The following is a 26,075-nucleotide window of genomic DNA, read 5'->3' as shown; positions in this document are numbered from 1 at the left end:
TTTTCCTCCACCTTCCAACCCTTTTCTTCTCCTTTCTGTGTATTATGGATACTGTATTTTCTCTGGACGAGGCACACAGAGCCACCTTCCTTCGAGCCATTATGCAATCTTTTCACCCCACTTACATTTGCCTTTGGTCTTATTTACCCCATCCTTCTCAGTAATTAATCACTTACCCTTCATACTCTCAGTAAAAACACACAATTTTCTTCTCATTTTTTGGATTAATTTCTGAATTTTTTGATAGCTGTTTGTTGAATCTTGATGCGTTGTTCCGGGAGGAGGATGCGAACCAACCCAGCAGTTCCTTGGGCAGCTTTGAACGGAGGCTTTTTGATGAGTACAAGCAATTGGTATTCAACGTGGAAAACAAGTAAGAAAGCCTCTTCTTTTATTCTTCTCGTAGTGGAGGTTAGACGAACACAGCTCTCCACAATGATATGATATTGTCACTTTGAGTATAAGCTCTCGTGGCTTTGCTTTGGGCTTCCTCAAAATGTCTCACTCCAATGGAGATAGTATTCTTTGATTATAAACCCAAGATCATTCCCTAAATTAGCTGAACTTTCATCCAACACCTCCCCCCAAACAAAGTATGCATCCACTTAAAAGAAAAGAAGCAGAGCCTCCTCGAACGCATAGTCAAAAAATGACTAAGACTCCAAAAGAAAAAGGAGTCAGAGCCTTGATTAAGGGCAGACATTGGATGATGAAAGTCCCACGTCGGCTAATTTAGGGAATGATCATGGGTTTATATTCAAGCAATATTCTCTCATTGGTACGAGGCTTTTTGGGAAAACCCAATGTAAAGCCACGAGAGCTTATGCTCAAAGTGGATAATATCATACCATTGTGGAGAGTCGTGTTCGTCTAACAGTGGAACCCTTTGTTTTTGTTATTCGTTGATGTGAATGTAATTATTATGAACAGCCTTGTTCCTGGCCATGCTTTCAACAACAGCATTTCCTTTTTAGAGCTTCACCAATCTTTGCTTCACATCCATTCTTCTTCTCAAATTCAATCCCATTTTTATGCTGTAAGTGTATTTCTTTTCATGTTCGAGAAAATTAAGGATATAAATTTATGTTTCTTTCTTCCTCTTGTTTGCAGGCAGCTGGGATTAAGGTACGTTGGGACAAATTTTCTGACTCTTCACAGTAATATGATATTGTTTATTTTCAGCATAAGCTTTTATGGTTTTGCTTTGAGCTTCTCAAAATAAATCTTCCAAATTGACTAAAGCTGTTTTTTTGTTGATTAATTATTAATATCAGAGTGTAGTTTTCATGGGCTGCAGCAATGGAGAAATCGAACTTGGATTCTCCGAGGTAATTCAACCCGCTTATACTTTTAAATTTGTAACAATTTAATTTTTATCGTGAAAATATATTTTATTATTATAATATTTGAATAATTTTCAGGTTAATATGGTAGAGAAGATGAGAGCAACAAGTCCATTTACCTCAATGGCTGTTCTTAAAAACCCTCCTCCTCCCACTTGGTCGTCGTCGTCCACGAACTTCCTTCGTCGTCGACCCGGGTCAGCTCAATTGCTGCACATGATAGCGGAGCGGAGAAGAAGAGAGAAGCTTAATGGAAGCTTCCAAGCTTTGAGATCCCTTCTTCCCCCCGGAACTAAGGTTAAATATAATCAATTTTGCATGCATAATTATTATTATTATTATTATTATTATTATTATTATGTTAATGAATTTACGTACGTAGAAAGATAAATTATCGGTACTAGCAACCACAAGAGAATACTTAACCAAATTGAGAGAGCAAGTTTCAGAGCTCAGCCATAAAAACCAGAAGCTTCTAGAAGCTCAGTCTCAAGGGGAAGAAACTGCCAACTCATTCGTTAACGAACGCTTCACCGTTAGGGTTTCCCACGCGCCGCCGTCTATTAATGGAACGGAAATTATAGACTTGGAAATTACGGTTAGAGGCCAAGGATCGTTAATGCCGGATATTGTAATTCGCGTGTTGGAATTCTTGAAGAATGTTGTGAATGTGGGGGTAATTTTGTCATTTCACGGCATTGAACAGCTTGCTCCTTCTTCTCTTCTTAGCCGCCTCCGCTTCCGATTCAGCCTTCAGGTTTGCTTCCTCTCTCTCATTTTTAGGGTTTTGTTTAAATTATTTTTATTTATTTATTTATTTATTTTGTCTGTGAATAGGATGGCGAATGGGACGAGTTGGGTTTCCTGGAAGCAGTGAGAAGAATTGTGTCTGACTTGGCGCCCACGTACAACGAAAAACAACCATAACAGACCAATAATATTTTGCCACGTGTAAACGCTATTTTGCTCGATCTTCAACTTGTGATCGGTTTAGTCGGTATTTTCTTTTATGGTTCATATTCTGGATTAGGTTCATTTCTGTAATAATCGAATGAACTGAGTTGTAGACATGAAAGCGTAAGAAGGATCCCCTCGAATCAGAAAAAAGAGGGTAGGTCCAGTTGAGCTCTTACTAATTAGAATAAACTCTCCACACTATGATATTGTTCGCATAAGCTCTCATGTTTAATATTATTTGATTATAAACCCATGATCATTTCTTAAATTAGTCGGAGAGTTTTATCGAAGAACTTCAAGAGTTAAATTCACTGTAATATAAACAAATAAATTGACGTATATTTTTAGTGTTTTCGGGTCCTCATAAAAAATATTTTAATCCCTTTTTGACTTTTTTTGTAAAAATTTATTATTTTTAAAGAATTAGTCAAAAAAGAATGTTTCTCCAAATCCTTTCCTAATTCAAATACAATTCATCTTCATGAATTGGTGGGTCCCAACCAACTCCTTTGGAAGCAACCAGGAATTGGAAATTGGTATTTGAATTCCATGATTGTAGATAAGGACACGTGGGTCACAGCTATTGGTACATCAGATGGGCTTGACACCGAGAATGGGCCGGACCTGTTAATTTGGGCTTGTACTGGAAAATATATGGGCCGAATTGTAAAAGCCCACCTTAGGTGATTTAATTTTGAACGGCTGAAATTGTATTTTGGTTGGGCGTTCCATATAAAAGGAAATAAATGGAAGGAGTGCTAGGTCTCGAACAAGTGTGCGAGGGTATTTAGAAGGTCGGGCACGTCGAGGCGGCCCCTTTCACTTCTTTTTCCTCGCTCCCTTGTATTCAATCTAGGGTTTTAGACTACCAACTTCCCCCCTCCCTTCGCTCACAATCTCTTTGCTGTATTCTCAATGAGCAACAACAAGGATAACTTCAACGTCTCCGATCTCGGTTCTGGTAATCTTATTTCTCCTCTTCCTCCTTTTCGATTTACTTCCTCTGTTTGTCATCATATCCATTTCTCCTTTTTCACATACGGATTTTGAGGGTTTTTGGTTTCTAATTCTGCAGCTCTCAATGAGGAGGATCGAGCAGGCCTCGTCAATGCTCTCAAGGTACTAAAATTGTTTTTTCTATTCTTTTTTGGTCAAACTATAGTGGGCGATGATATTAGAATCAGGAATATTCTCTTATGTTCTTTTTGCAGTGTTTATTTTGAATAGAGTGTGAAGTTTTGAATAATACTGTGTTTGATTTCTCTACCGCATTTTAATGGTGCTATAGCAATGTTTAGATGGAATTTTAAGGGGTTTGGGTTTAGCGGTGGTTGATTTTACTTCGGGTTTTGATGGTTTGCAGAATAAGATTCAGAGCCTCGCTGGACAGCACTCTGATATCCTCGAAAACTTGTCTCCTGTTGTTCGTAAGCGCGTCGAGGATCTAAGGGAGATCCAGGCATGTATAATTTATCTGGTTCTTTAATTATAAGGACTTTTTGGTTTCTTGCTTCTGCTCTTTTTTTGTAATTGCTTCATATCGCCTTGGAATAATTTACATGTCATCCCGTTCAACAGAGCCAACATGACGAATTAGAGGCTAAATTTTTTGAGGAAAGGTTGGCGCTCGAGGCCAAATACCAGAAATTGTATCAGCCACTATACTCTCAGGTGTGAATTTTGTCTACTAGCTATTGTATTAGTTCATATTTTGTTTAGTTGTTGATTAGCTCTTTTGTCTCTGCAGCGATACGATATTGTAAATGGTGTTGTTGAAGCTGAAGGAGCTGGAAAGGAATTTGCTGCTGGACAAGACGAGGACAAAGATGCAGCAGGTAATTCAATTCTAAACCTTCATTTGAGACATTGTTTTTCTCTGTTTGATTTAAACCACCTAGGTATATTTTAGCTCCTTTTTTTGTTTGCAGAGAAAGGAGTGCCCGACTTTTGGCTTAATGCAATGAAGAACAATGAAGTATTAGCTGAGGAGGTTTGTGTTTTCTGTTCTTTATTGTTTTCCTGTGTTTGTAGAATCATCTAACCAACTAGTTGTGACTCTATCTACCTGAATTCTGCTAATTTTATTTTAGGTTACCGAGCGTGATGAAGGAGCTCTCAAATATTTGAAAGATATCAAGTGGTGTAGAATAGACAATCCCAAAGGATTCAAGCTTGAGTTCTTTTTCGACACCAATCCCTTCTTTAAAAATTCTGTCTTGACAAAGACATATCACATGATTGACGAAGATGAGCCAATTCTTGAGAAAGCAATTGGGTAATTTCTTTTTGCCTCATCAGTATTTTGTATGCTAATCTAAAGACTGATTTCTTTTGCTTTGTGAATCTCATCTTCATTGTATTTGCACTGAATATGATTATCTCTGTTGGCAGAACGGAGATTGAATGGTATCCAGGAAAATGTCTGACCCAGAAGCTACTGAAGAAGAAGCCTAAGAAGGGATCGAAAAATGCCAAGCCAATCACGAAGACTGAAAATTGTGAAAGCTTCTTCAACTTTTTCAGTCCACCTCAAGTGCCTGATGACGATGAAGATATTGATGAGGACACTGTATGTTTAATATCAATTTCGAGGAAAAATCAATAAAATGCACATCTATTTCCCTGCTCTTAATTTTAGTACCTCTTTTGTCAGGCTGAGGAGCTTCAAAATCAAATGGAGCAAGATTATGATATCGGGTGAGTTATATGTCAATTTTCAATGTGCTATGTGATTACCCATCTATATTTTCTGTAATAAAGCTGTCTCAAATATGAGACTTGTTATTTGAATGGATGGGAAGAGTTTTGAACGTATTTTGATACCTTTATATTCATTTATTCTCTGCCTAGGTCAACCATTCGAGACAAGATTATCCCGCATGCTGTCTCATGGTTTACAGGGGAAGCTATCCAAGATGAGGAATTTGAAGACATGGATAATGAGGATGATGATGACGAGGACAATGATGATGATGAGGACGACGAGGATGAGGACGACGAGGATGAAGATGATGATGACGAAGATGAGGACGAAGATGAAGGAAAATCCAGGAAAAAGGTATGCCACTTCTTTTAGTTCATTTTCTTGTATACCCTTTTGTTTTAGGAGTTGGAATTTGACAAAATTGTAACACTTATGATTGTATTCTCCGTGTTGTCGTGTCAGCAGTTGTCAGCTGGGAACAAGGTACTTCCATTCCTTTCCTTGAACAAAGTTGTGTTTGAATGTGCCTTTCTTTATCTCACATATTGTTTGTTTGGAATCTCCAGAAGGGTGGAAGAGGAGGAGCAGCGGCAGCTGGGGATGGTCCGCAGGGGGAGAGGCCTCCAGAATGCAAGCAGCAGTAGGAATGAAATCGATAACGAGTCGGTGAGACTGTCTGTGTGTTATGAGAGTCCGCTGTACAAGTAATTTTTGGGTGCAAAAGAGAGCGAGAATGGGCGCCGGGGAGGAGGGAGGAGGGTATGGGGGGATTGGGTTGCAGTTTTTTATGGTTCTTTATTGTCTATGATGATTAATACTTTGGTAGCACTGAAAGGGGATTTAGGAGNAAAAAAAAAAAAAAAAAAAAAAAAAAAAAAAAAAAAAAAAAAAAAAAAAAAAAAAAACCAATTTCTGGCTTGTGAAGGGTTTGGGGTTTATTTTTTTCTTGCTCTTCCGCGTCTGTCTGTTGGGGGGAAGTTGGGATTAGTTTTTATGTGAAGTGGTATTTATTGAACCTGTTTTTACTCTATAAGATGTTGCCTTTTCTTTATATATTCCATATCTATCTTTTATTTTAGCCTTTTTCTTTGCCTTTTCTGTGATCATAATTTTAGTTTCAATTCATAAATGGTATCATAAATGATCAAGTTACTTAATTTAGTCTTAGTTTACAACCCGCCAGCTTCCTGCAACATTGTTGTTAGGAACACGAGTTTTTATAATGGTATGATATTGTCCAATTTGAGCATAAATTCTTGTATCAATTAAGATAGTATTCATTGATTATAAACTCTTTTCCTTCGCCTCTCAACTCAACTATTTTTAAAATTTTTTTTTTATAAAACATAATAAAATTAATTAATCGAGAGATAAATCTAAATTTTGGATTTTAATTTGAGATTTTATAAAAAAAACAATAAATTTAAAAAAAAATAAAAAAATAAAAAAATAAAAAGAAACTTAATTATAATATAAATCTAGATTTCATATTTGTCGAAACTAAGCCCACTCTCATTTTCATGGGCCGGGTTGAGCCCATATTAAAAGGAATGTAAACGGGAAGCGAGGCTGGAGGTCTAGTGGAGCGAAAACCGCCTTATAAATTTGCAAGCCTCTTCTCCAAATATATTATTACTCCCTGTAGCCCGCTTTCCTTGTTTATTCAATTCACCTCTCCGCCATTTTTAATTCCACCAGGTTTAATGGCGGCCTCTCCTCACCACCACCAGGTTTCATTCACTTGCACTTCGCTGAACTTCTCAGTTTCCTCGTAGAATCGAGGTTTATATACAGTAGGAATCCGTTAGTTGGAAGTGGTAGGTTTGAGTATTCATGGAGGACGCTCGTATTGAAGCCCCGAAGTTAGTCGAATCAAAATTAATGTTCCCACCTCACCGTCGATCACATCTAAAGAGCGACACTTATCGGACTCTGGTCCGAATCCTTTCGCCCTTCTGCGGCAGCGACGATGTCTCTTTGGCAACGGAATTTGATCCACAACAACTGAGACATGGTATCATCGAAAATCTCTTTCAATTTATTCGGTTAGTTTTTGTGGACACATGTAAGTGAGGACTAAATCCAATTGAAACAACATCGTATCGTGGAGGTTTCAAGAGCAAAAATGGTCATTATAACTTGATCAAACGCACGTTTTCTTTCTAATTGTTTTCATGGTTTAACTGTAATGGTCCTAGTGCTAGTTTCCAAATGGTTAGGTTTTGTATTGTTTGGAGATATCTTCCGAGTTTTAAGTTCATGCCTTACTTCAAGCAATACTTTAAATTCTTGTGGTCTCTTCAGGGTTGAACATAGGATGAAGGTCTAACATTGTGTTATATATTTATTTATATTAAAAAATTGAGTGACTGTGATGGCAACTGTGTCGTTTCCGCGGTCTTTAACTTTGTAGCATCATCTTGTCCGCCTGGCCTTCAAGCATGAAAACTGGTATGAAATTGTTTAAGAAATGGGTTTTAAAATTTGATACAGGAATAGAATAACTATCCAGCTTGAAATGCCAATAAAATCTGTCCAGCTCGAAATCTCATTTATTTGAAATGCCAATAAAATCTATCCACCTTGAAATGTTGATTGCATCGTGTTTTTTTATTTTATTTTATTTTTTGAAAAACTTTTTTGTGACTTTCATAATTCTGTCTGTCGAGCAGCTTATACCAGCCACTTAAAGCAATCAACTGTAGAATCATCAGGCCAGCAGGTCGATGGAGATTTTGTAAGACCAGAAATTGGAGATTCAGCTATTGAAAAGGTGACAGTGGTTGAAGATGGCATGGGGATGGATAGTCTTGAAGAGGGATGTTTTCATGAATCTGAAGCGAAGATGAATGTAATAAAAGATATGTCAATAGTGGAAGGAAGTGACAATGCGGGTGCTGAAAGGGAACTTCAGGGGGCTTGTTCTCAAGAGAACCATTGTGTTCACGAGGAAAGTCATAGAGACGAGTTAGAGGCAGCAAATATGGTGGAAGGAAATAAGGTGCTTATTGATGACAACAGTAGTAATAAGACGAGGTCTTCGGATCAGACCAATTGTGGAAATGAACAAATATCACCTAAAAAGTTCCAGGAAGAAATTGTTGAACATCAACAAGTTATGGCTGAACAAGATGCCGTGAATAAAGTCCAGAATCTTTCTATGACGATATTCTCGTCACAAGGCGACAACATTGGGGAGGCTTCTGAACATAAGGACAATCAAGAAAACAGACTTCCGATTGTAGATAAGGGCATGTACCAATTGACTGAAACACAACCAAAAGAATCAAAACCTGAGGGCATAGTTTGCGAGCCTTATTTAGAGATGGAGAAATCTCATGTTTCTAGTTTTGAGGTCATGGAGGTGGAAGATGGTGATCAATGTAGTGAAAAGGTTTGTGGGGTAGATCTCTCATGTTTGGATAAAGAGATGCCTTTCTGGGCTAATGAATTGAGTAAGAATAGTGAAGATTGGGCTGTTTCAATGGAGGTTGACGCCTCCGAAGTAGGGCACAAAATAGTGTCTGAAGATATACAAATGGAGAAATGTTTGGTTGAAAATGAAGACATTGAGGAGGGTGAAATTTGTGGTGACTCGACACATGAAATCTCAGAAGATCCAGCTGTATTAGATGAGAAGCATTCCTCGATTCAAGCTAATGGAGAAGCAAAGAAGCCGGATTCCTTATTCTCCGACATGGTCGAGAATGCAACTCATGAGAATAAAGAAGAATCCAAACAAAAGAAGAGTAACTTGGATGCTTGTAAACATGGTAGTATGGATTCTGTAAAAATGGTGACAACTATAATAGAAGATCAAAATGATTTTATGTTAGAGGAAGCAGGATATACAGTAAAGGATAGTAGACACAATAGGGATGCAGATTCTTTTACTGCACGCATTAGTAATCAAGTCCCTCGTGGCCAAGTTCCAAGTGAATGTGCCACTGGACGGAAAGAAATTGTATCGACGGAAAAGGTATTGTTATATGATTATTTCAAGTTAACTTTGATTCATTAACTTCTACGTTCTTTCTGATAGTATCGTGTTCACAATGTTCCAATAAATTAATTACTGATGACATTATCTAATCCATAGGACTTATAGTATCAACAATTTAAGAGGGAAATTTTTGTCATAACTATCTGGTTTGAGCATTGGAACATGCATGTGGTAGTACTTCTTGCAGTTTCACGAATCACAAGTTCTTATTGGATGGAAAATATTGGCTATAGTCGTTCTGTACCACCATGTATGATGTGGATTTGGTTAATTGTGATGAAGAATAAAAAAAGTTACTCGACTTTTTTGGACTAAAAAAGTTCTATTGGCAGGAAACTGGATCTTGCAATAAGAAAAAACGTGGTTCATGTACTGAAGGGAGAAAAGAAAGGAAGAAGGTATTACCACTTCTTTCACGTCTCTATTGTTTTAAAGTGTGATATATGCTTGAGTTATCTAATGTGTGTTCATATTAGTATTTTTCTTTCTAACTCGCTATGACAATTACATTCTCAAGATTCAGAAAAGAAAGAAGCGGGCAGAGAAGAACAGAAAACTTGGTGTCAAAAGGTTGAAGCTACTTCCAGTAACAGTGCCTAAACCCGTGGTATACTGTCGTCATTATATCAAGGGGAGGTGTCATGAGGTTGTATACTTTATTCTGTAATTTATTTATTTATAAGTGGTAAATTTGTGGGCATACTTAAATTACCATTTGCTTTTGTTTTGCAGGGTGACAAGTGTAAATTTTCTCATGATACAACTCCTGCGACAAAATCCGTAGTACGTTACTGGTTCTTCACTAATGTTTGTCGCTTTAGTTCATCTAATCTATTCTTTCACAAATTGATTTTGCCTAATTTTGGAATGGTTTAGTATAACTTTGTCGATTTCCGAATTATAAATATATTGTGCCTTAGTTTTTTTTGGGGAAATCGGTAGTGACTACTTATTAATCGTATTGATCTTGCAGCCGTGTAGTTATTTCGCACGTCATTCGTGTATGAAAGGCGATGACTGTCCATTTGATCATCAGCTGTTCAAGTATCCTTGTAGCAATTTTGTTTCAAAAGGTTCATGCCCTAGAGGTGATACTTGTATGTTTTCACACAAGGTATACTTTTTTGCATATTGAATTGCAATTCCCTTTGATTTTCAGTTTTATTAGTCTAGGTGCACTACGGCCTGTTAATACTCCAATAATTTGTTTCAGATTTTGCCACAAGAACAGTCTAATATGCAAAATTTGAAAACCCAATCGAAACCACCAGTAATACCGGATAGTTTGGATTCTCAAAGGAAATCAAATATCAGTGGTGGCACTAAACAAAAGCCTGTTACTGTTACTGTACTCAGCTACGCTGGAGCTTCTTGCAATAGAACTCCACAGGGAGAATCTTTGCTGAAAAAAACAACGGGACCACTGCCTACTGGAATCAGTTTTCTCTCTTTTGGGAAGTCACCCGACCATTCTTCGCAGGTGAAAAACAATGATGTGGAACGTAGGAATTCGTTAACCCAAAGTGGGTTGTGTTCGGTTGAAAATTCTAGCGAAATCTCGAGGAAGATTCAGCCACAAAGCGCGCCAGAGGGGATAAGTATTCTATCGTTTGGTAGAACTTCACTCAGGTCTAACAGTGAGAACTTAGCTACACCTTCAAGCTACAATGCTGCCACTATTACATCCGGTAATCAGACTCCATGTGCTTCGAAAACTGGTCACGATCCCAGTGAACTGGCGAGGAAAGTACAAACGACAACGTCCAAACCGACAAACTTCTTTTCTCCGGTAGGAAATTGTACTTCCAACTCGAAAGTGAGTTCTGATTTATCTGTACCGATGAAGGAAAGCATGTATGTTAAGCCTGAAGGCTTAAGTACAATATTCTCGAGGCTTCCAGGTACTTCGATGACAACAGGTCAATATTCTGATAGCTCAGCTTCTAGTATGAATAATAAAGGAACTCCAAAATCCGCTCAGAAGGCTCTACTGTCAACATTGGCATTTGCTGCAAAATATGAGTCGATGAATAAGGGTAAATCAAGTGACTCTGCTGGAAGTAAGGATGGTAACAAGGAAGATGGGAATGAGAATATTAGTGGAAGTCTGAGGAGTGATCAAGCCAAAGCTTCAAAACTTTTGGATTTCTTATTAGGCGTTGGATCTAAATCTAATCTGAAATGAGAGTGGTTGTAGATTGCTGCTACTAACCCAGCTGAGCAGTGGGGAAACGGGATCAATCAGCTAAATCAGGGATAAAAGAGAATCCACTCTGTCGCCTTGCTTTCTTTCTCGGTGTCGCCTTCATGGTTACGAAATCTGATTAATACCGAATCGGGTATGAACATGCTGGGACTGAGGAAGACATAATGGGACTGAAAGCGTCATGATAAGGTTGATGAGTTTATAAATTGTTTTACTTAATTTTACCTATTTTGAAGTTGGGGTGTCCTTAGATCTTCTTGCGTTCTTCAGGAAGGAATTGAATTGTGATCCAATTGAAGGACGATGCTTGATTCTTGAATCCAGCCTAAAGAACTTGGTTAGTTAGTCCTTTGAATTTAAACTATCGTATAGTCTATAGAGATCAAAATAGTATTTAAATTGAATTTTATTTATATATTCGAATTTTGAAGTACATATGTGTGGTCCTCGAGGATAAATGGTATCTTTTCCCCACCGGCAGGCAGGAGGACAGGAGACGGCCATCTCAAGGCACAGCACGACCTACCGGCAAGACCGGCTGTTTGAACCTATACCAAAGGTTTAGAAGACCTCGACAATGGACGCTTTTGGAAGTTTCCAGAAGGAATAAGTTGATTAGTCCAAAACGGCCGGCCCCTCTCCATCGGTGAGCTATTCTTCTGTACTCTTAAATTCATTTAAGAAAATTAATTTTATCTATTTGTTTGGGAATATATATATATATAAATATGACATTAATTTTAGGAATAAGATATATATATGCCCTCTCGTCACCATGATGACTGCTGGGGGGTTTGTTTTGGGATGCACATAGGAAATGATTACAGCGGTCGAAGAAGAAATGAAGACCGATAAATTAAATAATTTTTTAATTTTTTAATTAAAAAAAAAAAAAAAAAAAAAACTATGCGGAATGGTGTTTCATAGAAACACGCTTATATTTTGCGTGAGGATTACGCGCCAATCTGGTAAATGAGGTCGCCTTTTACCCGCCGACTATCTATATATGCCAAGTCACGCGTTTTCACGCCCACGTTCTTTTCACGGCGCAATTCCAGCAATTTAATAATTGTATTTAATTACTCTTTTTTATTATATAATTTAATACCCATAATTTAAAACGATTTTACTTTTATGCCATCACAGTTCATATTAAATTATACAAATTTTCTCTGGAAATGTGATTTATTATTATTATTTTGTTTGTTAGGTCAGGGATGAATACATTATTTTATTGAGGAAAAAATTGAATTTCAATTAATTTATAAAAATGAACTTGGAAGTCCACCAACCGTCAATTAAAAGATAAAAATATGAAAAAGAAAAGACTTTAAAAAAAAAAAAAATCAAAATAATTAATGGGGACAGTACCGACTTTTTTAATTTATTGTTTTATTTAATTGTTTAAATATACTCAGAAATTGGAAAAGGGGGAATAGTCAGTTTTATTAAATTTATTGTGGGTTTCGAGTAAAACCTAACTTTTAACCCAACTGAGCCTTGGAGTGACCAAAAGGAATGATAAACAAAAATTTTGCCCTAGATCTCTAATTGCATTTTCTTTGCCTTCCTTTCTTAGTCGATGAACCTCCCATTCTCTCCGCGTGGAGATGGCGGTGAATTTTGAATTCTTCGCCTTCCACACGCTCCGTTCCTCTTCTCTCTTTCCATGTTGAACTTTTCGTAATCCTCTTCCATATTTTGGTTTCTCTTTATTCTTTTTGGTTGCCGGATGGAACCTCGCGTCGGTAACAAGTTTCGGCTTGGCCGGAAGATCGGCAGTGGCTCCTTCGGGGAGATCTATCTCGGTTCGTGTTTCTCCTTCGATTTTCGGCATTCGAAGTTATGTAGACCTAACGTTTGAATTCCTTGTGCAGGTACTAATATACAGACAAATGAAGAGGTTGCAATTAAACTCGTAAGTGTTCCGATCTCAATTCAACACTGCGATTGTAATTCCGCATAGTCTGCTTCTCTTTTTATGCTTAGATGCATTTCTTTTTTCCGTTTTCCCCTCCGGAGTCGACGTTTGTGGTTCTGAAGTCCATACATGCCTGGATTTTCCATGAACTTCTCCCTTATTTGCGAGCCAGGAGTTGTTACGCAGAAGTTGCTCCAGCCTTTCGTTTTGTGTCAGATTCGCCAACTGGAGAGGTTTTGGATGAGAAGAACATTCACGTTTGAACTGATGTTGCTATCTTCAGAGACTAGCAACGATTTTATGTGGTACTTGGCTAAAATAAAGCAAATAGCAGGAGTTTTCTGGTTCTAGTTGAGAGGAACGCTAGTGCTTTCTGGTTAAGTGACTTGGAGATGGAGTGAGTGTGGAGAATTTTAATGATTGAACCGAGTTTACTATCTTCTTAGAAAAGCAACGATTTATCTGAAACCTGGCAAAGTTCATGCAAATAGCGAAGTTTTCTGGTTCTAGTTGAGAGGAACGCTAGTGGTTTCTAGTTAAGGAGACGGAGTGAGTGTGGAGAATTTTATTGTTTGAACCGAGGTTGATATCTTCTTAGGAAAGCAGCGATTTATCTGAGACCTGGCTAAGTTCATGCAAATAGCTTCTGGTTCTAGTTGAGAGGAACGCTAGTGCTTTCTAGTTAAGCGACTTGGAGATGGAGTGAGTGTAGAGAATTTTAATGTTTGAACCAAGGTTGCTATCTTCTTAGGAAAGCTGCGATTTATCTGAGACCTGGCTAAGTTCATGCAAATAGCAAAGTTTTCTGGTTTGGTTGAGTAGCATACGAACTTGTATCTTATGCAGTGCATGTTCGATAACTCTTTCATTGTGTTGTAAATGCTTCTTTCAGCTGAATGCTGTAGTCTGCGTTTTCTTCTGTGCTGGTTCATCTTCTTAAAACATGTTTTACTTCACATTTCTTACATTCAGGAAAACGTCAAGACGAAACATCCTCAGTTGCTGTACGAGTCTAAGTTATACAGAATTCTTCAGGGAGGAAGTAATGAATCATCCTTCTTCTCTTTATTATAATTGTTATTAATTTTTACTTTTGTGCAATCATAACTTTTTTTTGTTAATTATATGTTCACTTTTCTCCTTTGGAATCTGTTGAACACAGCTGGCATACCTAATGTAAGATGGTTTGGAGTTGAAGGAGACTACAATGTTCTTGTAATGGATTTGCTTGGTCCCAGTCTTGAAGATCTATTTAACTTCTGCAGCAGAAAGCTTTCTTTGAAAACAGTTCTTATGCTTGCAGATCAAATGGTAGATTAATTTAGTAAATTGACATCTTATCGGCCTTCTATTATAATTTAAATTCCAAACTTGATGTGGTTGTTTTCTCAGATTAACCGTGTTGAGTTTGTCCATTCTAAATCCTTTCTTCATCGAGATATCAAGCCAGACAATTTTCTGATGGGGCTGGGAAGGCGTGCAAATCAGGTATTTATTCCAGATTTACTGGAATATATTATTTAACTTCATGAAATCTTAATCAATCTTAATTTTTCTAAGAAGTACAGAGTTCGTGCATAATATATAATTTCCTTTTTTATATAATATGCAGGTTTACATCATTGACTTTGGTCTTGCTAAGAAGTACAGAGATAGTTCTACCCATCAACACATTCCCTACAGGTGATAAGAGTTCGTAGATGTTGCCTTTACCGTCTCTCATGATTTCTTCTTTTTTGCTCTTATTGCTAGTCTTTTGATAATTGTTTCTGGTTGCTGTAGAGAAAACAAGAACTTGACTGGGACTGCAAGATATGCTAGCATGAACACCCACCTTGGGATAGGTACTTCTTTTACCCTTCTTTAAGACAATAATATTTGTTCTCTGTTCTTGCTATTGCCTTGTAATGTGATGCAATCCTTTGAGTTCTTGATTGTGCAACATTTGATCGTCAAGTTGCATGTTGAATTTTTTAACATATCAATAATTGTATGTGGCATCGGCTTGGTTGTGAATCTGTGGTCACCTAGATGAATGGACACTACATTAAACAGAGATTGTGTAATGTATCATCTTCTTCTAATTAGCACACAAACATAGCATGGACACATTTGATAAAATATATATTTGTAATGATTGGCAAATTTTTTTTTTTGACATTTTTTAAAATTATATCTGTGTTTACAACTCATTCCAGAGTTTTCAAACATAGTGAATCATATAGGGTGTTTACATCAAGAAGTCATATCATATGATGATTGATAAGTTCTAGTCCATCCACTCAATTAACTTGTTTGCCTTTAAAGAATGCACCGATTCCACTCCATTAAGAAAAATGCCCCAAACTACCATTGCTTTAACAGTATCAATCCACAATACTCTAGCTCTCCTATTAAGCCCATGAACACAGCCTTGAAACATACTACTCCCAAACATCCTCCGAGTGTTCTTGTCCATCCACCTATCCATTTCAAAGAAAGTTGGCGGGATTATGAAAAGCAAAATGAGGATTAGGTGGAGAAACTCGGAGGATGTTTTCAAAAGAACACTTAATCTTTTGCACGAAGCCATATAAATTTGGCATATGATGGACACCTGCATTTTTTTTTTTTTTTTTTTAATCTTTTGCTTTAAATAATGTCCGTGATTTCTAGATGCACTTGTTTGAAATTAAGGCTCTCCTTAACCTCTATTTCACCTATGGGGATTGTTTTATCGTTTTTCTCTTCGTATTATTTAACTAATTAATGCTTGTTATCACCTTTTGTTATCACCTTTTTTATTAATCCAGTTTTCTTTTTACTGACAATCTGGTTTGCAGAGCAAAGTCGAAGGGATGACTTGGAGTCTCTTGGTTATGTTCTTATGTACTTCTTGAGAGGAAGGTGATTAGTTTTCACCACCTTGTTTTTTGCTATCGACTACAGCTTTCTACTGCTAGTTGATTTAGTAATTCTTTCTTTGTTCTTGTAGTCTTCCCTGGCAGGGACTGAAAGCAGGAACTAAGAAACAGAAGTATGAGAAAATTAGTGAGAAGAAAGTTTCTACATCTATTGAGGCAAGTTGTTTTTAAATTACATATTTGGAGCATTCTTAACACTACTTTTGTTTCTAAAAGAATTTATTTCTTTTCTAGGCATTGTGCCGTGGTTATCCATCAGAATTTGCATCATATTTCCATTACTGTCGATCACTTCGGTTCGATGATAAGCCAGATTATGCTTATCTCAAAAGAATTTTCCGCGATCTCTTTATTCGGGAAGGTTTGAGTTTCTTTTGGTTATTTATTTGCTTTATTTATAGGTTATACCTGTACTTTTTTTTATTTCTTGTTGGTAGTAGTGGTATATTGATGTCTGTTTGTTGTTATTGGTATTTTGCTACAGGTTTCCAGTTTGATTACGTGTTTGACTGGACCATTTTAAAGTATCAGCAATCACAGCTAGCCACGCCTCCAACTCGTACCCTAGTTAGTTATTTGCAACTTGCTTTTGTTGTGCAATTGTGACTTTTCTTTCAAGCAGTGCTGAATGTGTCTTATTTTTCTTTAGGGTGCCGGTGCTGGAACCAGCTCTGGAATCCCTCCTGGTATAGCAAATCCTGATAGACAGACAGGTGCTCATCAGTTTGGTTAATTTTTCCTTTTGTTTTTCAGCTTTTTTGGTTGGCTGATAACCACTTGTTTTTAAATCTCTTCTCAAGTGTTTGTTCCCTCTATTTGACTTAGGTGGAGAGGAGGCACAACTAGCTGGGATGTCGTCTTTGATGGATTCATCTAGGCGGAGAGTATCCGGGCTGGCCATGAATGCTGGGACTTCTGCCAAACAGAAGAGTCCAATTGCCAACGATTCTGCAGTTGCCAAAGACTCTGTGGTACGTATAACAACTAATCATATATTGTACTTTAATTGAATAAAATTGTGAATCAATATAATAATAGATGGGAGTGGTGTTGCAATTGCAGTTTCCAGGCTCTAATATTGTGGGGAGACCAAGTGGATCATCAAGACGTGCAGCTGTGTCGAGCAGCCGGGAAGTGTATGTTGGAAGTGAATCAGCAGATCCACACCGCTCCCGAACAACGGATGCTAGTCCAGGGGCATTGCAGAAGAGCATAAGTGCGCAACAGAGAAGCCCACCAGTTGGACCTTCTGATCCCAAGAAAGGTGCATCAGGAAGGCACTCAGGACATGTAAAGAACTACGACTCAGCTTTGAAGGGGATCGAAGGGCTGCACCTGGAGAACGACGAGAGGGTGCATTATTAAAAAGCGAAGCAAAGCGAAGACACTTGCTTCACTTTCCACTTGTACAAGAATATGAGGATTTTTTCCTCCTCCATTTAAAAAGGGTGTGGTGATTTGGGAAACATATTCAACTCTCCATTTATGATTCCTTAGCCTCTAATTTGTGATTCCTTGTTTTATTGGGATTTGTTTATGTAGAAGTCCACGTTCACCCTATAAATCAAAACTCTTGTGAAGTAAGATGCTTGTTATTATATTCAAACGTAAATTACCCGACTACCAACTATCCTTCTAAATTTTATGTTTTTAATTCCTTTACTTACCATTTATTAGTAAGAACTTAATGTGGAAACTTAACTGCTTTAATGAGGAAAAAAATGTCCTATATACAATCTATTAAAAATTGATGATAACCTGACAACCTAAAATATTTTTTTGATTTTATTATTATATTATTTTTTTCTTTTTGCGTGTAAGATAAAAAAAATATCTTTCTGTAGAAGCTCCAATAGAGTAGTCTGAACCCATGCGGAATTGCAAAAGAACCTTACTAACATACACAAGTTTAATGAAGAGTGGATTTGGTTAATGAAAGAGGGTGAGATTGTAGTGTTACCCGCAGAAAGTAAGCAAGTTCATGGCACACGACTGAGTAGCTTAGTCTATCCCTTGGCGGTTCACCAAGTCATGATACTACAGTAGGACACTCATTAGTTGGCCAAGAATGCTGAATATGAACCAAAATATCATGTTCCCAACCTGAAATTCAAAACGAAATATCATTAAATGAAGAATTTTCCAACTAAAGAAACTGAGAGGACGATAATATAAGCCAAGCACGGCCAGGCTCCACAACCACAAGTTTCATTCATGCATATTCAGTTTCATGGCATACTGTAGAATAATTTCTTATTCATGTACTCTACATGAGACCCAAACTCAGATAAAATATCTTAGCTATTAAAGGAGGAAGAAATGCCTGATTTCTGAATATCAAAGATCGAACATAACGATAAATCACAGTCGAGAAAGAAAATTGCTTTGAGAACAATATGCGTTGAGAAACACAACCTATGGGCGTTGTATGTCCCGTCAACATATATAAAACCATCACAATGGGTAAATGGAAATATGGACGAGCAATTATCTACACAATAAGCACTTATGGACACCCATGTTAAGTGGCAGCTGATTCAAGAACCTAACAAAATGAGCAAGAAATTTCCTTGATGACAAAATACCTGATAACATTATGTAGGAGAAAGCATAAAGTAGACCAAACTCTTAAAGCTAACATTGTGAGGGCAGTCTGAATCCAGGGAACTAGGCATGACATCTCCCTAAAGAAACTATTTGATGACATTAGAAATTTAAAGCTAACATACCAAATCATCAAGCATCATTCTGAAATAATGACAATATCAAACCGAACAAAAGGAAGCAAGGGTACAAGTCATGATTAAAGAATTTCTAATCCTAGGAATCATTAAAGAATGAGATGCATTAAAATTGTTGAGTAAAATTTTAAGAAGTTACTTAGAAAACCAAAGAAAAATAAGCTATCTACTCAAATCTGACTCCTGACTCCATTTTCTTAGTTCTAAACTTATACAAAGAACTAAATCAGGAACATTGTTTTGAACAAAAAATAAAAATTCTTGTCTCAACAATAAAAACGAAATAAAACACTGTAATTTAAAGCTAATAATTTATAAAGAACTCTAAACATCAAGGACCTGTGAAATGAAACCAGATTATGACCTGATCAACTGATCTGTAATTTACTCTCATGTCATGATTCGTATGAGCATGTGAGACCAATTACAACCGGATAATGCATGCAAAGATAATCAATGTTACACCGGATAAAACAGCAAAGTCAAACCTACACAGTTTAAAGTCATTAAATCAAATAGTACACCTTGCGACTTGGCCTTCAAATGTCCATCATGTATTTTATCATCATTCCTCAGATAAACGGTAGATTACATATTCCAGAATATCTAGAAAGCTAAGGAGACTTAGCTGGTATACTATGGATACAAATTCATTCTACAAGTTAAGAGAAGATAGTTTCCAACATAGAAGGCTGCAATGAAATTTAATGCCGACATGCCCTTCCTAATTATATGATAGATAGTGAGAATGCTAATAATAACACAACGAGACGGTTTTTCCATTTTTCTGTATTATTGAAAGCTAGATTGTGTAGTTAAATGGATTTCTCTATTCTCTCATCAAGCATGTTGGACCTGTTTTTGTCATACTATCCAGAAAATGAAATTGCAAAAGAACTATGCATGAAATATCAATAATGAACTGTCTGCTTAAAGTCAGCATGGTTCATTCTACCTCTTCATAAGGCTTATGTCGACATTAAAAATATACAATAACATTATGTAAGCAATTTCAACATGTTAAAAACATGAGTAGCAATCTATAAATAAAGCTAGAAATTGTCTAACATCACTCGGCTGATAATCCTCCTAAAATATTGTGTGCGAAGTACCTTAACTGACCTGAGAATCATGAAAACTGGATGGAGAACTGCAACAGTGGTTATAATTACAATTTCAGTCCGTAAGCGTCTAGTTATTATATACACAGTTTAAATCCATCCGAAGGAACAATTATTACCCTGAAAAAAGTAAAGAAAACAATCATATACACAGTTGGAATCCATCTTGAGCAAATTTCCCAGAGAATTAACTAAGAAAACTTACAGGCTCAAACATATGTTTCTGCATAGCCATCTTCTCAACAAGAAAAGAAGAAAGGGAGAATACAGGGAGAGAGGCTGCACGAGCAAGAAAGGCATTGCCTATGTCAGTTAACAATTTTAAATACATATGCTAATAAACTAATAACGGCTTATAAATCTTATTTTAGTAGCAAACGAAATATACAGATATACAAACACATTAGAAGTGGCCATTCTCGCAAGGATCTTCAATTAAACAAAACATCTCGAGTTAACAAGCCATACTACAGAAAGAGAAATTACACTAAACCTAAGAGACAATACTCTTCCAGAATTGATTAAACGAAAAACAATGAAAGAATAAACTAGCAAATTTCTCTTCTTCTACGTTCGGTGCCAAGTTCACATGAACTGACTCTAGAGGAGGCACTCCTTCATAAGATTCTCAATGATTAGTCTGCTGTTTACAGCAACAAGCACTACTATACAGAGGTTAAACAGATCTGCGTGGCTCTGTTATTTAAAGTGAATAAAATGGTGAGCATTATATATGCATTAACCATCAGATCTGATCTAAAACTTAAGCCAGAAATAATAAGGCGTGTTAACCATAGTTTTACGAGTGTATAGTATACTTGATGACATTTCAAGATAGTTTGAACAAATATTCCATCACAGAAAAATTCCTTCGATAAGCAGTCGGCCAAAGCATAATTTCACTTTAAGAAACAGAAAATCGACCTCAGATAGTCGTTTAATATTTCCAGCTATCCAGTTTGTGACTACTTATGATATCTAATAGGAACAACGGATGTATATACGAATGTAATGGCGAGTTCAATAATATGACAGCTAAAATAAACCAAGAATTCAACATACTTCTCTGAATATCGCAACAGAGCTCAGAGGCTCGTCGGCCGATACGTAAATTTCATAGCGTAAACATCAAAATTGGTGTTACCTCGACTCTCGGCCTCGTCACCGGATCCTTCTCCGGTTCCATTAGATTTGGATTTTCAATGGCGTCATTTCGATCCTTAACCTCCTGAGCTCTTTGCAGCCAATAAACCATTAAAACTTGCATGATCCGGAGGCGAACTATCACTTCCACGAACGTTCGGCCTCAAATTTTTATCGTACTCGTCTCCACCAGTTGTAGCACTCGGTCTCCTACGAAGGAACCGGCTGGCATCCACGGCGGTTTACGAGCTATCCAAGGCGGTTGTACTCTCGAGTGCATCGGTGATCGCCATCCTACAAGCGAAAACATCAACAATAGACGGAATGAGAGAGAAAATCCAAAAAGATAAGCCGAGACAAAACCGGAGGGAACGACGAAAATAAATTAACAACCGAATCAACCGCGCACAGATGGTATAGAGAGAAAGAGCGGGAGCGGGAGCGGGAGAAACTGACATATTCAATGAACTCAACGTTGCGCCAGAGAGAACAAAAAGAATCCCCGATGAGACCGAAAAACAATATTGGATGATTATGTTATTGTACGTGTAAATGAGAGATATAAATACGGTTAGCTTTGTAGGTTTGTTTATAAAATAATATTTTTTTTTATTAGTAAATAAAAAAGAATGACAGAAAATACATGTAAAATAAAAATGAAGGGCAAAAACGTCAATAGACAATTCTCTTAAGAAACCCATATATAACGGGGCCATGTCTCCAATACGGACATTCTAAGCCGAACATCATAAGATGCTTCAACATTTCATGTTATTGCAAGAACCGTTGAACATTGATGGGGGCGTCTTCTTATCCCACATCGAAAGTGCTTCCGCATTTTGTGACCTATTTATAGCTTTAGGCAACGCTAGGAATCTGTTCTGTTAAGGTTCGTGATTCTTCTTTTCCTTTCGGTATATGTATATTATTAAGCATTTATGATTAAGGGTTATTCTTACTTAGGAAAACTCTAGCCAAAGAATTAAACGACTGCGAAAAATAACTTCTTATGAATAGAACCCTAAATGATTTACTATTGACGTTAGCCATATGAAATTTTGCTTGAAGTTGTTAGTGAGACGTGTCCTGCAAAGCTATGGAGTCGGACGGGTACATGAGGGAGTCTCTAAGGAGTCTCTAATGATCATGGGAATTTAGGAATGTGTGATACCAGACCATTTGAGAAGCTCAAAAGCAAAGCCACAAAGCTTTTACTCTGGACAATATCATACCATTACTAAGAGTTGTAATTTCTAATATGACATTAGAGTCATGCCCTTAAGATGTCGAAGACTCCGGACAAGGAATCAAGCCTCGATTAAGGGGAGGTTGTTCGAGGGCTCTATAAATCGGGAGAGGCTCAATAGTGTACTTATGTCTCATTTTGAATAGTGTATTTTGTTCGAGAACTCCAAACAAGAGTCGAGCCTCGATTAAGGGGAGACTGTTGGAAGGCTCCATAACCTTCCGTAGGCTCTATAGTATACTTTGTGTGGGAATGGAACTCAAGCAAGTGATACACTCCTACTCAGGCATTGCATCGAACACCTTGTACGCAGTCTTCGAATTCCCAAATCAAAGGCCTACCAGAGAGCCAAAGCAGCCGAGCTTATTTCAGAAAAGTTGCGATTTCAAATCCGTAAGCCCTTAGAATCAGAAAAAAAAGAGCCTCACTCAGTAAATGGCATTGACAAAAGTGGAGACGACTTTGAACGAAGAGGTCGGGGAGGAGGCATACAAGAGGAATCGTCGGCAGCAAAAAGGAATAAACTCGGAAATGGCCAAATTGGGATCTGGTTGGGTCAGAATCTGAGCACATGCCTTCCATTTTCGTCCCAACGCTGAAACAATAAACTTCTTAGCTTCAACTAACAACTGGAGGTACGGAAAGAAGACGGGTTATTTTCAGCGCTTCTTTTACAAGATCCGAGAAATTGAAGGAATAAAATTAATGAAAACTTAAAAATTTTATATAATAAACTTTAATTTAACCTCTTTTATTATTTATCCTTTTCAGGACAGTAAAAAAATAAAAGAAATTAATGTGCCACGTGGGAGCACGCTCTACTACTTCACACGGAATGAAACTTGATAAAGCCACATCATCTCTGAACGACGTGTCGTTTCTCCCTCAGTCCTTTTCCTTTCCAACTCTTGACGGCACGACCATTAGCTCATTCTTCCTTCCCCATTGGCCACTGAAATTGAGAGAAAAATCCGATGGGTGTAAGCAACAAGATCACAGCAATTGTGAATTTCTTGGCTCTCCTCTGCTCCATTCCTATAATCGGCGCCGGAATTTGGCTGGCTTCCAAGCCCGACAACGGATGCATCCATTTTTTCCGGTGGCCGGTGGTTCTCCTCGGCGTTTTAATCCTCCTCGTCTCCTTAGCCGGATTCATTGGTGCCTACTGGAACAGACAAGGGTTATTAGCCTTTTACCTCTTCTGTATGGCTCTTCTAATCGGCCTCTTGCTCGTCCTTCTCGTCTTCACCTTCGTCGTCACTCGCCCCAACGGCAGCTACTCCGTCATGGGCCGCGGATACAAAGAGTACCGGCTCGACGGATTCTCGTCCTGGCTCAGGAATCATCTCACTAATTCTCGAAATTGGCCAAAGATTAGGACGTGCTTGGCTGAATCTAATACTTGTCCTAAGCTTAACCAGCTGTACGTCGCCGCCGATCAGTTTTTCGCGGCGGACATCTCGCCGCTTCAGGTCAGCTCCTTAATTCCAGGCTTGAATTTAGATTTTTTTTTTTAATATTTAATTTCTTGGAATATGCTCCATAGGCCTCTGCTTTGATTTTGATTGGCTTTTCAGACCGCAATCCGTCTCGGTGAGTCGGTTGTTTAAAAAAAAGAAAAAATATATATATATATATATATTAAAATTGCTTTAAAAATGGTTTAAAATAAAATCGTTTTTTTTTTAAATTATTATTATTATTATTTGTAAATATGGTGGTTCTCATTTCACATCAGATCCTAGAAAGCTTGGTGGTCCGTATTGCAATGATTTTTGGAATTTTTATTTTTTTTCGTGGTTTTGGATATATAAATATTTATTTTTTTTCTTAAAAGAAAATAAAAGGTAATCCCATCTCTATCTCTTCCATCAGCAGTAGCATGTGACTTGTTGATGTTGGGTGTCCCAAGTCCCAACGACTTTTGGAGTCTAAAAGTCTCATGTATTTAATGATGATTTTTTTATTAAATATTTTTCTTTAAACTATAGTTTGATTTGGAAATTTTACCATACCATTCACTATTTTTTAACATTTGATTTGAAAGATTCCCTTAATATATATATATATATATATATTTATTGATTTCGTAATGTTAAGGGTAAATAAAGGGTATTCACTATTTTTTAACATTTGATTTGAAAGATTTCCTTAATATATATATATTGATTTCGTAATGTTAAGTGTAAATAAAGGGTGTCAACGTTGAAGAATATTGATATAAAGTGCTTTTTTTTTTTTGCAAATAACAATATATTCCAAAGCCTTTAGAAAATTTCAGGGGTGTTTTTTATCCTATCAGGATAGAAGTATTCTTCACTTTTACGGTTCGAGTCGGTACTTACCGAGCAAGAATTTGGAATCATTTTCTTTTTCATTTCCTTGGGTTCGCTCTATTGGATCTCACTTGTAAAATATTTTTTTTATAGTAGTTGGGAGATTAAATTGAAATTAATAGAATTGGAGTTTTAATTTTAATAGATTAGACTTAATAAAATTAAATGGGAGTGATATTAATGGTATAATTCTAAATGGGAGTGATATTAATGGTATAATTCTGGAAGAATGCTGAAAGGAATTGAAGTTACTGTCTATATCAATAAGATGCACCTTTTTGTTTCGGTGAATCAATCATTTTCTTGGAGCAATTCTATATTGGGTCATCCCCTAGAAAGTGTATAGATTTGTAGGGATAGTAATCTTCACTCTTGAGAGCAAGAAGTAATGTGATCGTGTCGGAGGTATGAGGTGTCGAGTTCTTACCTCCTTCTAAAGCCATTGTCAAAATGGGGCCTAGACATAATACACATTGGGTAGGCACTTTTGGTGGTTGAGGTTGTGACCAACCATAGACTCACTAGGGCAAAGCAGGGGCCCAAGTTTATGTAAATTTTGGGGAAAGGTAATTTTAGGGTGGCTCATAAAATCTCAAACAATCACCTAAATGACAGCTCAGATTTCATAACCCAACAATAAAGTAGACAGCTCAGATCTTATTGGGGTCCATTTTGATTCCAAACCTGTTCATATAGCTCTAAATTGGTTGATATGGCTGCCAGCTAATCAGTCCATTACGAGCAATCGAGTCTTGGAAGGAACTTAAAAGCTTACGTCTTGGTTTTTACTGTGTGAACAGTCAGGATGCTGTAAACCTCCAACGGCTTGTGGTTATAACTTTGTGAACCCAACACTGTGGCTGAACCCTGGTAATCCTATGGCTGACCCTGACTGCTATGTTTGGAGCAATGACCAGACCCAGTTGTGCTACAATTGCAACTCTTGCAAGGCTGGTCTCTTGGGGAATCTCAGGATGGAATGGAGGAAAGCCAATGTGGTTCTTATTGTCACTCTGGTTGTCCTGATTTGGGTCTATGTAATCGGCTGCAGCGCCTTCAAGAACGCTCAGACCGAGGACCTCTTTCGTCGATACAAACAGGGTTGGATCTAATCTTGTTTGTTTGTATAAATCAGACATCTTTGCCTTTGTATATTCATTTGTTCTTTTCATATCTAGAAATCCCGCGTTTGTAGAGTTTGCAGACTGTAGAACAAAGTTCTCGAATCAGTTCTTTAAATGTTTATTAGTTTACTTTGCTTTGGATATTTGAGTTTCAAAATCTTGTTATGCAGAAGGTTCATAAACATGTAAAGGGAGACAAGCTATTAGAACATGAACGATCATCACCCAATTACCAAACAGAAACGCACTCACATTAAGAACTAATCACGCGCTGTCCATTGAAGAAAATAAGCATTGTTCTTTGTGTTGTTCTTTGTGTTAGGAATC

At 37.2% G+C, this 26,075-nt stretch overlaps 5 protein-coding genes and 1 pseudogene across 5 annotated transcripts; 5 read left to right on the top strand and 1 right to left on the bottom strand.

The window, feature by feature from the left end:
* The first annotated feature begins 44 nt into the window (after window positions 1-44).
* On the top strand, window positions 45-2,270 carry LOC111798884. The gene is made up of 8 exons (XM_023682231.1): window positions 45-160; window positions 248-373; window positions 931-1,036; window positions 1,111-1,125; window positions 1,275-1,328; window positions 1,422-1,640; window positions 1,726-2,100; window positions 2,181-2,270. The coding sequence occupies exons 1-8, from the start codon at window positions 45-47 to the stop codon at window positions 2,268-2,270; spliced, it is 1,101 nt and encodes a 366-aa protein (XP_023537999.1).
* Window positions 2,271-3,058: 788 nt separating this feature from the next.
* LOC111799032 (nucleosome assembly protein 1;3-like) lies at window positions 3,059-5,727 on the top strand. The gene is made up of 12 exons (XM_023682415.1): window positions 3,059-3,261; window positions 3,376-3,419; window positions 3,664-3,759; window positions 3,879-3,971; window positions 4,048-4,135; window positions 4,229-4,290; window positions 4,391-4,575; window positions 4,692-4,869; window positions 4,954-4,997; window positions 5,151-5,358; window positions 5,470-5,487; window positions 5,571-5,727. Exons 1-12 carry the CDS (start codon window positions 3,216-3,218, stop codon window positions 5,646-5,648), a joined length of 1,140 nt encoding a protein of 379 aa, XP_023538183.1. The 5' UTR covers window positions 3,059-3,215; the 3' UTR covers window positions 5,649-5,727.
* A 927-nt stretch (window positions 5,728-6,654) lies between these two features.
* On the top strand, window positions 6,655-12,545 carry LOC111798395 (zinc finger CCCH domain-containing protein 65). Its single transcript, XM_023681505.1, has 9 exons — window positions 6,655-7,018; window positions 7,677-8,983; window positions 9,340-9,405; window positions 9,525-9,653; window positions 9,740-9,790; window positions 9,981-10,121; window positions 10,221-11,402; window positions 11,484-11,550; window positions 11,695-12,545. The coding sequence occupies exons 1-7, from the start codon at window positions 6,838-6,840 to the stop codon at window positions 11,190-11,192; spliced, it is 2,847 nt and encodes a 948-aa protein (XP_023537273.1). The 5' UTR covers window positions 6,655-6,837; the 3' UTR covers window positions 11,193-11,402; window positions 11,484-11,550; window positions 11,695-12,545.
* Window positions 12,546-12,711: 166 nt separating this feature from the next.
* On the top strand, window positions 12,712-17,660 carry LOC111798396 (casein kinase 1-like protein 1). The gene is made up of 14 exons (XM_023681506.1): window positions 12,712-13,021; window positions 13,091-13,131; window positions 14,107-14,176; window positions 14,297-14,445; window positions 14,527-14,622; window positions 14,747-14,817; window positions 14,917-14,978; window positions 15,957-16,020; window positions 16,109-16,193; window positions 16,272-16,398; window positions 16,522-16,604; window positions 16,687-16,750; window positions 16,863-17,008; window positions 17,100-17,660. Exons 1-14 carry the CDS (start codon window positions 12,946-12,948, stop codon window positions 17,400-17,402), a joined length of 1,437 nt encoding a protein of 478 aa, XP_023537274.1. The 5' UTR covers window positions 12,712-12,945; the 3' UTR covers window positions 17,403-17,660.
* A 414-nt stretch (window positions 17,661-18,074) lies between these two features.
* Window positions 18,075-21,556, bottom strand: LOC111798883 (annotated as a pseudogene).
* Window positions 21,557-23,099: 1,543 nt separating this feature from the next.
* Window positions 23,100-25,891, top strand: LOC111798353 (tetraspanin-2-like). The gene is made up of 2 exons (XM_023681439.1): window positions 23,100-23,760; window positions 25,425-25,891. Exons 1-2 carry the CDS (start codon window positions 23,263-23,265, stop codon window positions 25,734-25,736), a joined length of 810 nt encoding a protein of 269 aa, XP_023537207.1. The 5' UTR covers window positions 23,100-23,262; the 3' UTR covers window positions 25,737-25,891.
* The last annotated feature ends 184 nt before the right edge of the window (window positions 25,892-26,075 follow it).

Source organism: Cucurbita pepo, chromosome LG07, assembly GCF_002806865.2.
Source record: "Cucurbita pepo subsp. pepo cultivar mu-cu-16 chromosome LG07, ASM280686v2, whole genome shotgun sequence".
Classification (NCBI taxonomy): Eukaryota; Viridiplantae; Streptophyta; class Magnoliopsida; order Cucurbitales; family Cucurbitaceae; genus Cucurbita; species Cucurbita pepo.
This window is presented reverse-complemented; position numbering and strand designations above follow the sequence as displayed.

Bases quoted from the DNA above. Each gene is read 5' to 3' on its own strand.
- LOC111799032 (XM_023682415.1), top strand. From the start codon at position 3,216: ATGAGCAACAACAAGGATAACTTCAACGTCTCCGATCTCGGTTCTG. The intron at 4,576-4,691 runs GTAATTTCTTTT...CTCTGTTGGCAG, and splicing joins ATTCTTGAGAAAGCAATTGG to AACGGAGATTGAATGGTATC. The intron at 4,998-5,150 runs GTGAGTTATATG...TTCTCTGCCTAG, and splicing joins GAGCAAGATTATGATATCGG to GTCAACCATTCGAGACAAGA.
- LOC111798396 (XM_023681506.1), top strand. From the start codon at position 12,946: ATGGAACCTCGCGTCGGTAACAAGTTTCGGCTTGGCCGGAAGATCGGC. The intron at 14,979-15,956 runs GTACTTCTTTTA...TCTGGTTTGCAG, and splicing joins GAACACCCACCTTGGGATAG to AGCAAAGTCGAAGGGATGAC. The intron at 17,009-17,099 runs GTACGTATAACA...TTGCAATTGCAG, and splicing joins CAGTTGCCAAAGACTCTGTG to TTTCCAGGCTCTAATATTGT.
- LOC111798353 (XM_023681439.1), top strand. From the start codon at position 23,263: ATGGGTGTAAGCAACAAGATCACAGCAATTGTGAATTTCTTGGCTCTC. The intron at 23,761-25,424 runs GTCAGCTCCTTA...CTGTGTGAACAG, and splicing joins CGGACATCTCGCCGCTTCAG to TCAGGATGCTGTAAACCTCC.
- LOC111798395 (XM_023681505.1), top strand. From the start codon at position 6,838: ATGGAGGACGCTCGTATTGAAGCCCCGAAGTTAGTCGAATCAAAATTA. The intron at 7,019-7,676 runs GTATCATCGAAA...TCTGTCGAGCAG, and splicing joins TCCACAACAACTGAGACATG to CTTATACCAGCCACTTAAAG. The intron at 8,984-9,339 runs GTATTGTTATAT...TTCTATTGGCAG, and splicing joins AAATTGTATCGACGGAAAAG to GAAACTGGATCTTGCAATAA.
- LOC111798884 (XM_023682231.1), top strand. From the start codon at position 45: ATGGATACTGTATTTTCTCTGGACGAGGCACACAGAGCCACCTTCCTT. The intron at 161-247 runs GTAATTAATCAC...ATTTTTTGATAG, and splicing joins TATTTACCCCATCCTTCTCA to CTGTTTGTTGAATCTTGATG. The intron at 1,329-1,421 runs GTAATTCAACCC...AATAATTTTCAG, and splicing joins TCGAACTTGGATTCTCCGAG to GTTAATATGGTAGAGAAGAT.